This window comes from Cantharellus anzutake (assembly GCF_015039405.1).
Source record: "Cantharellus anzutake strain C23 chromosome Unknown EI90scaffold_5, whole genome shotgun sequence".
NCBI lineage: Eukaryota > Fungi > Basidiomycota > Agaricomycetes > Cantharellales > Hydnaceae > Cantharellus > Cantharellus anzutake.
Genome location: NW_024066955.1, coordinates 1,101,444 through 1,113,325, shown reverse-complemented (window position 1 = coordinate 1,113,325; position 11,882 = coordinate 1,101,444). Strand labels below are relative to the sequence as shown.

General features: G+C 49.3%; 6 protein-coding genes across 6 annotated transcripts; 2 read left to right on the top strand and 4 right to left on the bottom strand.

Annotated features, from left to right (window-relative positions):
* Window positions 1–316: 316 nt before the first annotated feature.
* Window positions 317–1,960, top strand: EI90DRAFT_3234537 (cation efflux protein; the record flags this gene model as incomplete). Its single annotated transcript, XM_039066506.1, has 6 exons — window positions 317–825; window positions 883–922; window positions 980–1,124; window positions 1,183–1,298; window positions 1,369–1,567; window positions 1,629–1,960. The coding sequence occupies exons 1-6, from the start codon at window positions 698–700 to the stop codon at window positions 1,958–1,960; spliced, it is 960 nt and encodes a 319-aa protein (XP_038921968.1). The 5' UTR covers window positions 317–697.
* A 676-nt stretch (window positions 1,961–2,636) lies between these two features.
* On the bottom strand, window positions 2,637–3,851 carry EI90DRAFT_3036143 (uncharacterized protein). The gene is made up of 2 exons (XM_039058681.1): window positions 3,304–3,851; window positions 2,637–3,245 (listed from the first exon to the last, which is right to left on the bottom strand). The coding sequence occupies exons 1-2, from the start codon at window positions 3,558–3,560 to the stop codon at window positions 3,122–3,124; spliced, it is 381 nt and encodes a 126-aa protein (XP_038921967.1). The 5' UTR covers window positions 3,561–3,851; the 3' UTR covers window positions 2,637–3,121.
* Window positions 3,599–4,952, top strand: EI90DRAFT_2087257 (uncharacterized protein). Its single transcript, XM_039052555.1, has 3 exons — window positions 3,599–3,978; window positions 4,032–4,263; window positions 4,319–4,952. The coding sequence occupies exons 1-3, from the start codon at window positions 3,921–3,923 to the stop codon at window positions 4,938–4,940; spliced, it is 912 nt and encodes a 303-aa protein (XP_038921966.1). The 5' UTR covers window positions 3,599–3,920; the 3' UTR covers window positions 4,941–4,952.
* A 1,128-nt stretch (window positions 4,953–6,080) lies between these two features.
* Window positions 6,081–8,105, bottom strand: EI90DRAFT_2989919 (Rho GTPase activation protein). Its single transcript, XM_039056076.1, has 8 exons — window positions 7,732–8,105; window positions 7,517–7,661; window positions 7,335–7,443; window positions 7,182–7,268; window positions 7,094–7,126; window positions 7,026–7,041; window positions 6,823–6,975; window positions 6,081–6,765 (listed from the first exon to the last, which is right to left on the bottom strand). Exons 1-8 carry the CDS (start codon window positions 7,844–7,846, stop codon window positions 6,350–6,352), a joined length of 1,074 nt encoding a protein of 357 aa, XP_038921965.1. The 5' UTR covers window positions 7,847–8,105; the 3' UTR covers window positions 6,081–6,349.
* A 104-nt stretch (window positions 8,106–8,209) lies between these two features.
* EI90DRAFT_3143918 (uncharacterized protein) lies at window positions 8,210–9,231 on the bottom strand (the record flags this gene model as incomplete). Its single annotated transcript, XM_039065070.1, has 3 exons — window positions 8,210–8,855; window positions 8,921–9,005; window positions 9,069–9,231. The coding sequence occupies 3 exons, from the start codon at window positions 9,229–9,231 to the stop codon at window positions 8,210–8,212; spliced, it is 894 nt and encodes a 297-aa protein (XP_038921964.1).
* An 891-nt stretch (window positions 9,232–10,122) lies between these two features.
* EI90DRAFT_3036128 (cytochrome P450) lies at window positions 10,123–11,771 on the bottom strand. Its single transcript, XM_039058680.1, has 8 exons — window positions 11,668–11,771; window positions 11,503–11,612; window positions 11,308–11,446; window positions 10,943–11,247; window positions 10,856–10,883; window positions 10,638–10,795; window positions 10,520–10,584; window positions 10,123–10,298 (listed from the first exon to the last, which is right to left on the bottom strand). Exons 1-7 carry the CDS (start codon window positions 11,738–11,740, stop codon window positions 10,540–10,542), a joined length of 858 nt encoding a protein of 285 aa, XP_038921963.1. The 5' UTR covers window positions 11,741–11,771; the 3' UTR covers window positions 10,123–10,298; window positions 10,520–10,539.
* Between the last annotated feature and the right edge of the window lie 111 nt (window positions 11,772–11,882).

The following is an 11,882-nucleotide window of genomic DNA, read 5'->3' as shown; positions in this document are numbered from 1 at the left end:
ACGCTTGAACTGTTACTCTTCAGACATATCGTCACGTTCGCCTCTCTCCTCTCGCCATGCGATACAATACGGCCAATCCATATGACAACGTTCAGGTGGTAAACGCACGTACCTTCAGAGGTTCAAAATCGGTAGCGCTGAGGCCTTACATGCAGCCAAACGTTGCAATATCTTCCGGTACTTCACTACCTCAACTGCCAGCCGCAGCCGGCCCAATCAGCGAATGATAACCGGCCGTGACTTGTACATCTGATCTTCTGTCCCGTGACTGCGCAAAGGTGGCTTTCGCAGGGTAAGGAAGGTTTGTGTACGATGGGACCCTGAGGTTGGTTGGGTCTTGGGTCTACTGGAAATGCGTTGGCGACTAGCCGATGTGCTATGTGTAAGGCTCTCGTGACCTTGGGATGTGCACACTAAAACCCCCACGAATCCTTCATATCGATATCGTTGGCTGGCTAAACGTGGATTGGGGCAGAATGGAGGTCGATCTTTCAACACTACTGCTAACGCTACTATGGCCACCGTCAAGAAAAAAAATTGGCATCGTGAGAACTGACTGGCGGGCCGCTGGCGGAAGCTTATAATCCCTCAACATGACCACAAGATATTGCTCAATCCAGCTGGAGGCTTACTCGAGGTTCGCTTTCGTGCATCAATACCTCCTTCGAAATACGCTCCGTAGTTAAGGGGTAGTGCTATGGACTCCCGATCACTGAGGATTTGGGCCCTACTCATCATCGATTTCATCTTTCTCCTTGTTGAAATCACTGTGGGATATACAGTTGGGTCGTTGGCGCTGGTAGCAGATGCGTTCCATATGCTCAAGTAAGCCAGGGTGATTGAGGGGGTGCGCGCTATTTTGCCTAATCCCTTCATCTATAGCGATGTGCTGAGCTTGGTCGTGGCGCTCTACGCCATCAAGGCATGACCATTTATCCCTACAATTGCTTTGTGTTAAGCGGGTTACTGTGAAATACAGGTCTCTGCTAATTCGCCCACTTCCAAATACTCGTATGGATGGCATCGAGCGGAGATTCTCGCAGCTCTTGTGAATGGCGTCTTTCTCCTGGCGCTTTGCTTGTCCATTTTTCTGGAGGCAATTCAGCGCTTCTCCTCTGTTCCTAGTGGGGATTTCTCAGCCCTGGGGCCTCGATTATTTTTCATCACTCGTTTTCCTAACAGAAATCAGCAACCCTAAACTCGTTGTGATCGTCGGCTCGCTTGGCCTTGCCTCCAACATCCTAGGCTTCTTCCTCTTCCATGGTAAGCCAAAGGCATTTTTGCATGGGCACACTCCAGTCACAAATACTCACGCGCGAAAAACATCATCCAGGACATGCTCATTCAATCCTTGATATTGAAAGTCAGGGACCGGATCATGGTCATGCCCACTCGATGAATATGCACGCGGTATTACTTCACGTGCTGGGCGACGCGTTGGGCAACGTTGGCGTCATCTCGTCCGGCCTCATTATTTGGCTGACTACTTGGAGTTGGAAGTACTATAGTGATCCCATTATCAGTTTAGTGATAACTTGTATTATCTTTAGGAGTGCCCTACCTCTGGGTCAGTTTGTTTCTGTGGAAGATCCTATTTCACACGGAAATCTTACCGCTTACTCTTACAGTCAAAAGAGCCTCTTTCATCCTGTTACAGGCCGTTCCACGGTCCATTTCATTGGATGCCGTTCGCAGCGATATTGAGGCAATCAGTGGAGTTCTTTCCTTGCATGAGTTGCATGTGTGGGAGCTTTCGGAAAACAAGATCGTCGCCTCAGTCCATGTGTGCGTCGCGCACGAGGGAGAGGAAGGAAGTAGAGCATTCATGGAGGTCGCCGGCGATATAAGAAAAGTACTACACGGCTACGAGGTGCACTCGAGTACGATCCAGCCAGAGTTTTTCACTGTCGCTGGACACGAAGCCCAGTCCCCCAGGTCCGGGGGTGGGACGGTGAGTTGAAATTTTATTGACATGGGAAGGCACATATGAGTTACTATGTGTTTTGGTCTTTTAGGTGACGCCGTGTAGAATGCCTTGCACACCAGGAAGGTTTGCCCTCCTGAAGTCAAATGCTGTCGCGAATAATGGAAGCTTCCAACCCCTACCCACGCCAATTCACCCAATATGAGGAGAGTAGTCTGGTAAACTATATGGGAGTGAGGTAGAGGAAGTAGGGAGAGCTCGTCGGCTTAAACATTCATAGTACATTCTATTAGCTATTAGCAAAGCCGTGTTTTAGGTGCGACAACTGCTGGGCAGCATGTTGCACCGGGAGACAACAGTAGAGGAGAGGGTCCCCTGTCTTTGGTGATTGTACACCCATAATGAATACATAGTGTAGATCGCTGACCGATCCTTAAAGAACACAGGTTAGTCTCATGCTGTGGGCTCAAGTCAAGAACAATGGCATTGAATGAACACATTGTCAGTCCTAAGATAAGAAGGGAAGCGTGCCCATCCAACCTAATGCAAGTGGGTGGTATCTGGTCATGGTAGTGGTGAACAGTCTGAACGAGGGACTAGGTGAACGGAATATCATTTTATTGCCCCACAGTATTGAGGATCAGCATCCCGTGAGTGTGCGTTCCGTCTAAGCACAAGCGGCGCAAGACCAGGGTTGGGTGGTGATGGCATGGTGCTTGCAATGTTCAACGGAAGGCGGAGCGAGTGATTTAACGATCTGCAGTTCCCATGGATGCAGCACGATCTGAGTCTTTAGGCTGGAAATATCTAGAACTGCCCTTCATTTGGGACTATGGAAGTCGAGTGTGTTCCCAATTCGGGCACGGGTCAGCTCTGTAAGAGGCGGAGGCATTGGCTCCCCTTTGGTGTAACTAGTGCTAAATATGTCCACGAATAACCCCAAGAGTTGATAAATAGAAATGATTTTCCTTCTTTAGTACCTCCGATAGGATAGGGGAACAAATAATGGATTTTTCAGAACGATCGTCAAGGCGGCATTCGATGAAGTCGGTTTCGAAAACGGTGCCAAACTTAAGCAATGGAGCCGGTTGCAATAAATCCAACACAACTCCTTCGCTTGATATATCATAGGGAAGGTTCTGATCACTAGAGTCACCAGAGACAATTGCCTAGAAGAGGATAAATAGTGTGGGGACATCAACTCACCCAACGAGTATGACCCCAAAGGCAACCAATTCGACGACCGGAATCTGGCATCCAATCTCGAGTAATATGAAGCACAAGACACGGGTGCTTCCTCGCATGTTTGTCCCCGAACCGTCTAACAGGTACATGAGCCACCAAATGGTTCATGTTCAAGAAGAATATTTTGCGTGTACATGAATCGCGTAGTTAAACGCCCGCATTCGAATAGGCATATTCGGACACCGAGTTCACGACAATCATCACCTCCATCTCGCTGGAGCTGTTCATGAGGCCTTGCCGAATCTTCAAGCGTGTGGTTATGGAGGCCAGGCCCTTGCGCCTGGGATGAATATGGAAAGACCGGACGAATCATGACTACCGCCAAGCTGCATAGGAGGCTTAAGTGTAGTCTCCTTCTCATCCTTGGATATGAGCGGTTCGGCAGTGTCATGTCGATCGCTTGAGGAACACAACACGGTTGAAGCAGTGCCCAAACCGAAAGAGGCGATTACTTTTTTGAGGCATTAAGCCGAAAAGCTCCGGAAACTTGGGGAAGAGGAGAGTGAAGATGTAGAGGGTGCCCGGAGTGGGGAAGTGAGAGGTTCTCTTGGGGTGATGTCGGACTCAATGCAAACTGTGCAGAGTGGGGGCTGCATTCAACCTGTCACCACTCGGAGCGGCACCAAACGAGAGAGGCAGGGTGTCTATCCTACGATTGATCAACTTTCCTCAAATGACAGAGTTCTAGCCAAGAGTTGATTACATAAGCTACTGTCGCGGACGCCCAATCCGTCACAGAGGCTCAGGACTAATGTTCAATCGTTGCCCTGAGCATACGACATGTGCGCAACGAGCCAAGTGGCCCTGTGGTAAGCTCTCCGTTACCTGCGCAGGTGACACCGCAAACGAATTAGATTGCAAGGTCATCACACCTGCCTCAAATGTGCCCAGAAAATGATAGCTTGGGAAGCCGCTTGCCCTCAATGCCGACAGCCCCATGAAGGGAAATATTATCTATTGACCTCAGAAATCCTAAAGCGGATGGCAAGGACGGGCGAATTACCGGATTTGACCCTGCATCCCACCTATGGAAAATCCGTCCCCTTCACTCCTGGTTCAAGATCGAGGTCAATCTCTCTAGGGTCAAGCCTAAGGTAATATACCACTACCCTAGGCGTTGCCTTTGTACTGAACAAGTTGGTACCCTAGGACTTCACCACAAACGGGTGGAGTCAATACCCCCGAACGAAGCGCGCTATCCTCCCAGAGGCAGGGAGCCGCTGGATCAGTCTCTTCCGCCTCACCGTTGACGCACATTCGTTCTAGTGCAGGTCTCCAGCTAGTACATTCCTCCGCCGCCACCTTTGAGATTGAGCAATTGAAACTCCACCTGGAAGCTTCTGAAAAGCTAAAAGATTCCCTTTCGAAACGTGTCAAAACTCTGGAGACAGAAAAGACTCAATTGCTACGCGCTCGTGACGATGCTGTGAGGGAGAAAGGAGCACTTCAACGGAAGGATATCCAAGCTCTTGAAGACCGTCTTGATGCTGCCGAGCGTGAAAAGATTGAATTAGTCAAGTCTCGAGATCTTTCTGTGATGGAGGCACGGGAGGCCCTCGAGAAGCAGAAAGCCGCTGAAGACAGGCGCGTCGAGGACGAACTGCGATTCATTAGGCAATTGGGGGAAGAACGGAAAAAGAACAAGCGGTTTGCCCTAGAACTTAATGACGCCGAGGACAGAGTCGAGAGATTCCGCCAGACTGTGGAAACTTTGAAAATTAAGGCAAGTCCTTTGTTTTGGGACAAAGAAAAGATAATCAACACTGAATAAACACACATATGTATATTGCTGCATTCAGGAACGAGAACTCAGTGCACAACTTCGCTTATTCAAGCGAATGCGAAGCGGACACCATCCCTCTCCTTCCAAAAACCGTTCAAGTTTTTCCCAAAAACAATCCCAAGGCGCCTTCCTCCCATCATCTTCGCCTCCCAAATCAATTCTCGTCGACTTGGACAGTGATACAGATGACATTATCATCGACTTTCCTACTGCCAGCTCTCCTATTAGACCCACTAAACGCCATTTCCTCGACGACTCTCCCTCTTCCTCCCTCCCCTTCCTAGTACCTCCCCAACCATATCCCCGAAGAAGAAATGGCTCAAACATCCTGGCCAATCAATGTCCAAGGATAAGCACAAGGGTGCTAACCTCTACGTTGGCCCTAAACACTCCAGAAGGATTTGACCATGATTATATCCACGATCATTACTTTTCACGTTCAGTGGACATCTACTCGTTAACCATCGGTATATTTACAACATGAGACCATGCTATCTTGGTTTTATATAATCAACATGTAATCAGTGGATGCAGTTGGTCAAGTTTCCTCCCTTTTGGTTCATATGCACGAATGCTGAGCTTATTATTACGATACACACCATCTAAACGTCTTCGACTCCGGCACTTATGCTCATGTGCAGCACGATACATTACGGTCCATTGCGGCATTTCGACTAGAGGTCAAGCCCTTCATTGTCCAGTTATGTCATGTAGGTTACAAATTATACAATCCAAAATGGGAGCTAAGAATGAGTGAGGGGTAGGAAGCTCCGAGAGCGTGTGCTACTAAAGGACAACGGCTACACTACTGTACAGACTATTCGGCCATGGGTATGAGATGAAATGGGACGAAAAGAAACGGACGACAAGTTCGCTGTCTGCAACATTGTCAGAAAGGGGATTCAGGTTAAACAACTAAGTAAAAGCATTTGGTCCGAAGAGATTCAAGGCTAGAAATATACGATGAGGTAAATGTCGATTGATTGCTGAGAGCTCATGTCTGAACAGGTGCAGACGGCGTGGATGCCGAGGCAGCATTCGATGCACAACCGTGTATCGAGCCCGAGCGCTTGACTCTCTTGCCTGACTCGGTAGTCCCAGACGACGGGCCTCTAGTGTCCTTATTCGACTTGCCTGTATCCCGACTTTGACGGATGGAGCCGGGTCTCGAAGGCATAGTCATGCTCCTCTTAACGCTTGCAGCGCCAGGTGACGGTGTCGCTGTGGCGTTCGGAGTCGTGGGTGACCTGTCATCTGTGAGATTGAGGGGTGGTGGCTGTTTGCATGATAAAGAGGAAAGGGAGGAGGGGGAGAGAGAGAAAGGATAAGCACATTGATTGATACGAAGAAACAGATTATTGGAAAAACAGAAATGATCATGAATCACAATCATCTTCTCATCCCCCGACGGAGATTGGTTTGGGGAGAAGCCAAATCATCAATAAATCATGATTTCTTGGCGGGCCCCGGCAGGGTTTGGAGCCGTCGATGAAAATTGAAGAAAGTGAAGACATTCTTGTAGAATTTGAACGGATACCAACCCTTCCTTGCCTCGTTCTCTCAACGAGCTTCCATCTGTTCGTCGTTGTTTCATCTTCACTCTCGCTTGGGATTACACACAAATCTGGATTGACGGGAGGCGGAGGTGTTACCAGAACCGAATCGTTCCGCGGTGGCGGGGGTATTTCAAGTATGAAATGATCTTGATATTCGATGAGGAACTCTAGGACTGCTTGGCTAAGCTTGTGTTGCTCCGGAGATAACTCTTGGTCCGGATGTGATATTATCCCAGGGCGGAAAATTACTGCTAGGTCTGTGGACAAATGGTGTCAGCGGACCTGGCGGCTGGGAATTGAAACAGCCAGCTCACTTTGGGCCGTCATCAGATTCTTGTCCGATTTCCGCGAAAAAACGGATAATAGGTCCAAAACATATAGCAGCAAATATTGGTTACCCCGTGGCATCGAATGGATAAGAGCCTTGAATTCTGAAATTACTTTCTCCACGTCGAGAGGCTTCTCAGCTGAATTGCTGATCAGGAACGTTGCTGCGCTGCTCATTAGGCGTGCTCACAATAGGCATCTCGGAACTGCAGTTACACAGCATCAATATCAAGTTTTATTTGAAAGCTACTTACTTACCTTATGGTACAGCTTATGGGGTATTACGGGCTCCTGCGTACAGTAAACTGAATGGTTTCAGAGCAGAACAGTAAGATCGAAGACCTACAGGCATCTGTGTCAGATACCGTCGCAACACGCTTGCTATGTCATGAGGCCTGTAGCTTTCTTTCCTCCAATCAAGGTCCTTCCCGTACTGTAGAATCCCAAAACGGGTCTTGATCGATAAATATGTAAGTATGAAGGCACCCTCGCCACGTACTCGAGGTGGTGTCTCGAACGCCGCTTGAAGCTCCCGCATTCGCTTCGCTGAACCATTAACACGGAAAACACCTTCAACTTCGGTTGCACCCTCCTTCAGATACAGGCCGCTGGGATACCAACGAAAAGCAATTCCGGCCAGGATACGTCACGCACAACAAAATAACAAGAGGGCCCGCTCACCATTTGGCAACGACGACGGGAACATATCCATAGACATATACCTCACCATTTGTCCCACCTGACGCAGTGGAGATCTGGACGTTGGCGTATCGAAGACTTTCACGGAGTGGAACCCCAAAGACTTTTCCAGAAGCAATCGGAGCATCTTCATAGACGCAGGAGACATATTGAGATATCCGGGCGCGATAGTAGGAGTAGGAGAGAGCCTAGCTTACCTCTTTCAGGCTGCCCAGCATGCTGCTTGAAGCGCTGAGAAGTAGTGAAGGACTTCCACCAGGCTTTCAAGTTTGCCTTTGAGGGTGGAGATTGAGATCGGTCTCTTTGAGCCATAGAGTGTACCGGGTGCGGTACGAGTGCGAAGAGAATCTGGTGCACGATGTGGAGCTTAGAGCAAAGTGCGGGGAGTCGCGCAGATTCGAGAGGATAGCTGAAAGTCACTGTGTGTTCAATCAACTCAGGGACTGGCGTTATTAGGGCGCACGACAAGGTGTCAAAGCGGGAGGATGAGGGTATCTTTTCGTCAGGGGGGCGTTAGAAGAGTCGTGTCAATGTTTTGCAAGTGAGTTTCGGAGCAGAGCGGTTGGAGTGCCTGTGCCTAAAAAGGAAAGCCTCACCGCCTCACTCAAACGTAAACTTTAATTTGTTCTACTGTCATTGAATCAAACCAATACAACAACTCTCGAAAATCAGACTCTAATCACTCGATAAATTACCAACCGCCAGCTGCCGATAAGGGGTCCCCGATAAGGAGGCTTTCCTTCTATGACTTGTACGGCTTGACTGCGTAGGCAACGTGGGCCCCCCAGAAATGATGGGATGCAACCCCTCCATATCAGGCATCCTAGAAGCTAAGACCCTCCCCCAGAATTGAATCACGCCCGACCATTCCTCCTTTGACTTTGGCATTCCGCCACCGACAGGGGCTTTTAACACCCTCATATCTGCGAATCCTTTCTGGAATGCGGCCACTTCCGCACTGTTTCCTTGTTGCGATCGATGAAAGTACACAGCAGGCGTGGCGCAAGGGGGTTTAAAGGTTGGATATGACAACAGAGGCCCATCTATCGAAACTACCGAGGCAATGCTGGACAAGACCGAGCCGCCATCGCTCCCTTTTTTCCTCCATAGCCTTAAGGCAAGTTCACTGGCGACTGAGCCACCCTGAGCGAATCCAAATAAGTGTATTCGGTTTATGGGCCAAGAGCACTTGACTGTAAGGTGCTCAATTACACGGTCTAGGATTTCCAATGCAGGGGTAGGATCTGGCCTTTCCAGGAGCTCTCCCGAGAGGTCGAAAGACCTGTACCACTGAAATGCATCTTCATCGAAGAAGGGAATCCTGACGCCAAGTGGACACACTTAGATATTCCGTGAACTTCATGACAAGATAATATTCTGCTTTACCGATCCGGTGCTCTTAGAGACAGTGTAGCTGTCTGAGGCAAACGTAATCGTCGAGCAAGTCCAGCGAATGGGGTCTCTGTATCGCCTTCAGTTTCACGTAAAAATCAGCGCATAAGATTCACCATGATGGGTACTAAGTAAAACTAACCCAAACCGTGAAGTAGCACGAGCAAATTCTCATCAATACCATCTTCGCTATTTGAGTAGGTGAATTTTAATGGGAACGACTTTGCTTCTGGTGTAGGCTTGGTCTTTGGAGACTGCACCGATCCCTCAGACGCAGGGCCAACCGCAAGTTCTGTCTCTGCCATCGTGTGTCCCTCTCGGTCTGGATGGCACGGAGGCCAGTCGATTGTACAGCCACAGCCCGCTTTTGCCGCGCAGCGCACGGGCGCGTTCATGATCTACTTCACGAATTTGATCGGGCATTCCCCACAGTACGTAACATCTCTACTTTAGTAGAGGCTGGGATCCTGCCTACGTAACATCGAGTCCCGGGTGTGGTTCCGTAGTGCTGCGGAGTGTTCCGCAGTACTAAGATGTACAAGTAGTGCTACCCTGCAGCGGTCGGTTTTCGCGATCCACTGCATGGGAAAAGCCAGCCAAACTCGGCAATCAATGACTTAAATTCTCGTGCGCAAGCCTGTGTATCACCCAACCAGTTCCTGTGCAAAATACTCACAGGGCGATCAGGTTGACATCAGCAAATTAAGGGGGTAAGGGTAAGGCCGCTCCTGCCGTCATCTCTAAGGCTCTGCAACGTTGCTTCGAGGGATGATACGGTCAGCTTACTGCCATGTGCTCGCCCATCAATAACACTGCGTCTCTCTCTCAAAGCTCATCGCGTGGCAGCATGATGTACGGAAGCAATTACATGTAGCCAAGCTGAGACCGACCATCCAGGAGGACCATAGGGTTCTCTTGAGCGGAGACGCAGGGGCAGGAGAAACTGCTACCGGTGCCACTTGCAGAGTCGGCTTCAAGCTAAGCTGTACTTGTTTCGACACGTCGATTGGACATCCTGGCTTCATTTCATGGCACAAGGCAGTGGCCCAGCTTGATGTTGCATATGAATCAATAAAGTGCATTCGTGTCAACCAGCCAGAAGCCTTCACATAATTACACAAGGTTCTCGCGTCATCGCTCGATCTCTAATTAACGAAGCACTTCCGGGGTGACAGCAACTCGACAGGCTGGTATCTTGGTTTTGTTTGCGATAGTTCTTGCTCGAGATCCGCCAGGGAACCCACGCCCTATCGAATTGCGCGTTTATAATCCACACACTACGTTGGAGACGTGCCCGTGTGGGAACACCAAATTATGGGCAGTGAAAGAAAATTTTAGAGGCTCTCCATTTTAGGATTGGGGCCAGGGACGAGGGAACCGAGGCGCCGCATGGTTGGGAGCATTGAGATCTAAGATTGAGAGGAAAGAAAGATGCAAGCAGGCACTCCTGTTGGTGCTGCAACATGAGTAACGGAGCTCATGAACAATAACTCGAGGGCATCCACTCTCCCCCACAGGTAATTGGGTTTCAACGCCAGTACATACATTAAAATGATATAGTTCCTTTCCGCGATCCAAAGAGTGCACACGGTAACACGGACTTGACAAAAGAATCATTCTCGAGACCTTGACATGCCCATATGGATCCACACTCCTCCCTGGATGAAATGAACGTCGGTCTCTCTTTCCGATCAAGAGGTGCGATACGAACCTTAGCATACACCGTGATGGCGCTCCGAGGCCACACCTGTTCATATGCAGCACGGCCACTCGATTTTTTCCAAAATTCCGGAGGGACAGCACCCTCGGGAGCGTCCTGCTTCTGGCGAAGCTCAAATGTGTCAAAGTTCTGAAGAAGTTTGACCATCACTACAATTGTTCGCGTGTTAACACTGTTTTGTTCAAGTCGTCCCCACACGTGCCGCTCACCGAAGCTCGCTTGATTGTAAGCAAAGTCCTGCCGTGCCAGCAGCAGAATAAGGGAAACGATGATGAGAATGCCCAATGACACTCAACTTTTCCCAAACAGACTCTGGGACCTGCATTGAAAGGCAAGAACCTGAATGAATCCTTGTTCAATTCTTGAACGCGCTTCTCGTCAAGCCATCGGTCCGGTAGAAAATCATCTGCATCTTCTCCCCATAGATCTTTCCTCCTATGCATGAGCAAGAAAGTGTAGATGATTGTGGTATGCGGACCAGGCATGTAATACGGCTTCTCGAGTGGGGATGCGCGGGGAAGAGTCGTGGCTTTGACTGATGCGCGTTCATTGTTCGGGGCTGGTGGGAAGAGACGAAGAGTTTCGTTCAGGCATGCACGCACTAGAGGTATGAAAAAGCTTGATGATGACGGGTTTTATATGATTTTCCAAGGGAACTCACAATATTTCAGACTACGAATGTCTTCATACGACGGAGATTCCCCCGGGGCCACCAAAGTCAGAATTTCTTCGCGGAGTCTCTTCAGCACTTCTGGATGGATTGCAAGGAAGTAGCACATAAACGTCAACAGACTAGCAGTCTAAATGATGATGGAAATAGGTGTCAGTGCCGGCTTTACGGAAGGGCATCACGTACCGTATCGCGAGCAGCAACCAAGATATTCATTAGTTCGTCTCTAATTAGTTTCACATCCGATGTAGATTCAACCAAATGGTCCGTCAACGACCCTTCTTCTAAGCTCAGCTCTTCCCAGCTCGCATCTTCTTATCTTCAAGAGCCTTCGTAATAAGAGGTGCGAACCCCGCGTCAATAGCTTCGTTGTGCTCTTGCGTCGCGTCTTTGAACCATTCAACGATCGGCCACAGTGGACCATATCGAAACCGACTAATTACTGAGACCTGAACTCCATCGACGGCGTATACGAATCCCGAATAGGTTCCGACGGCAGCGGCCACATCTGGCTGCGTGCCCTTGGGCCCAAGTTTCGATCCTTTAGCAGGTGATGGTAGAGGCAG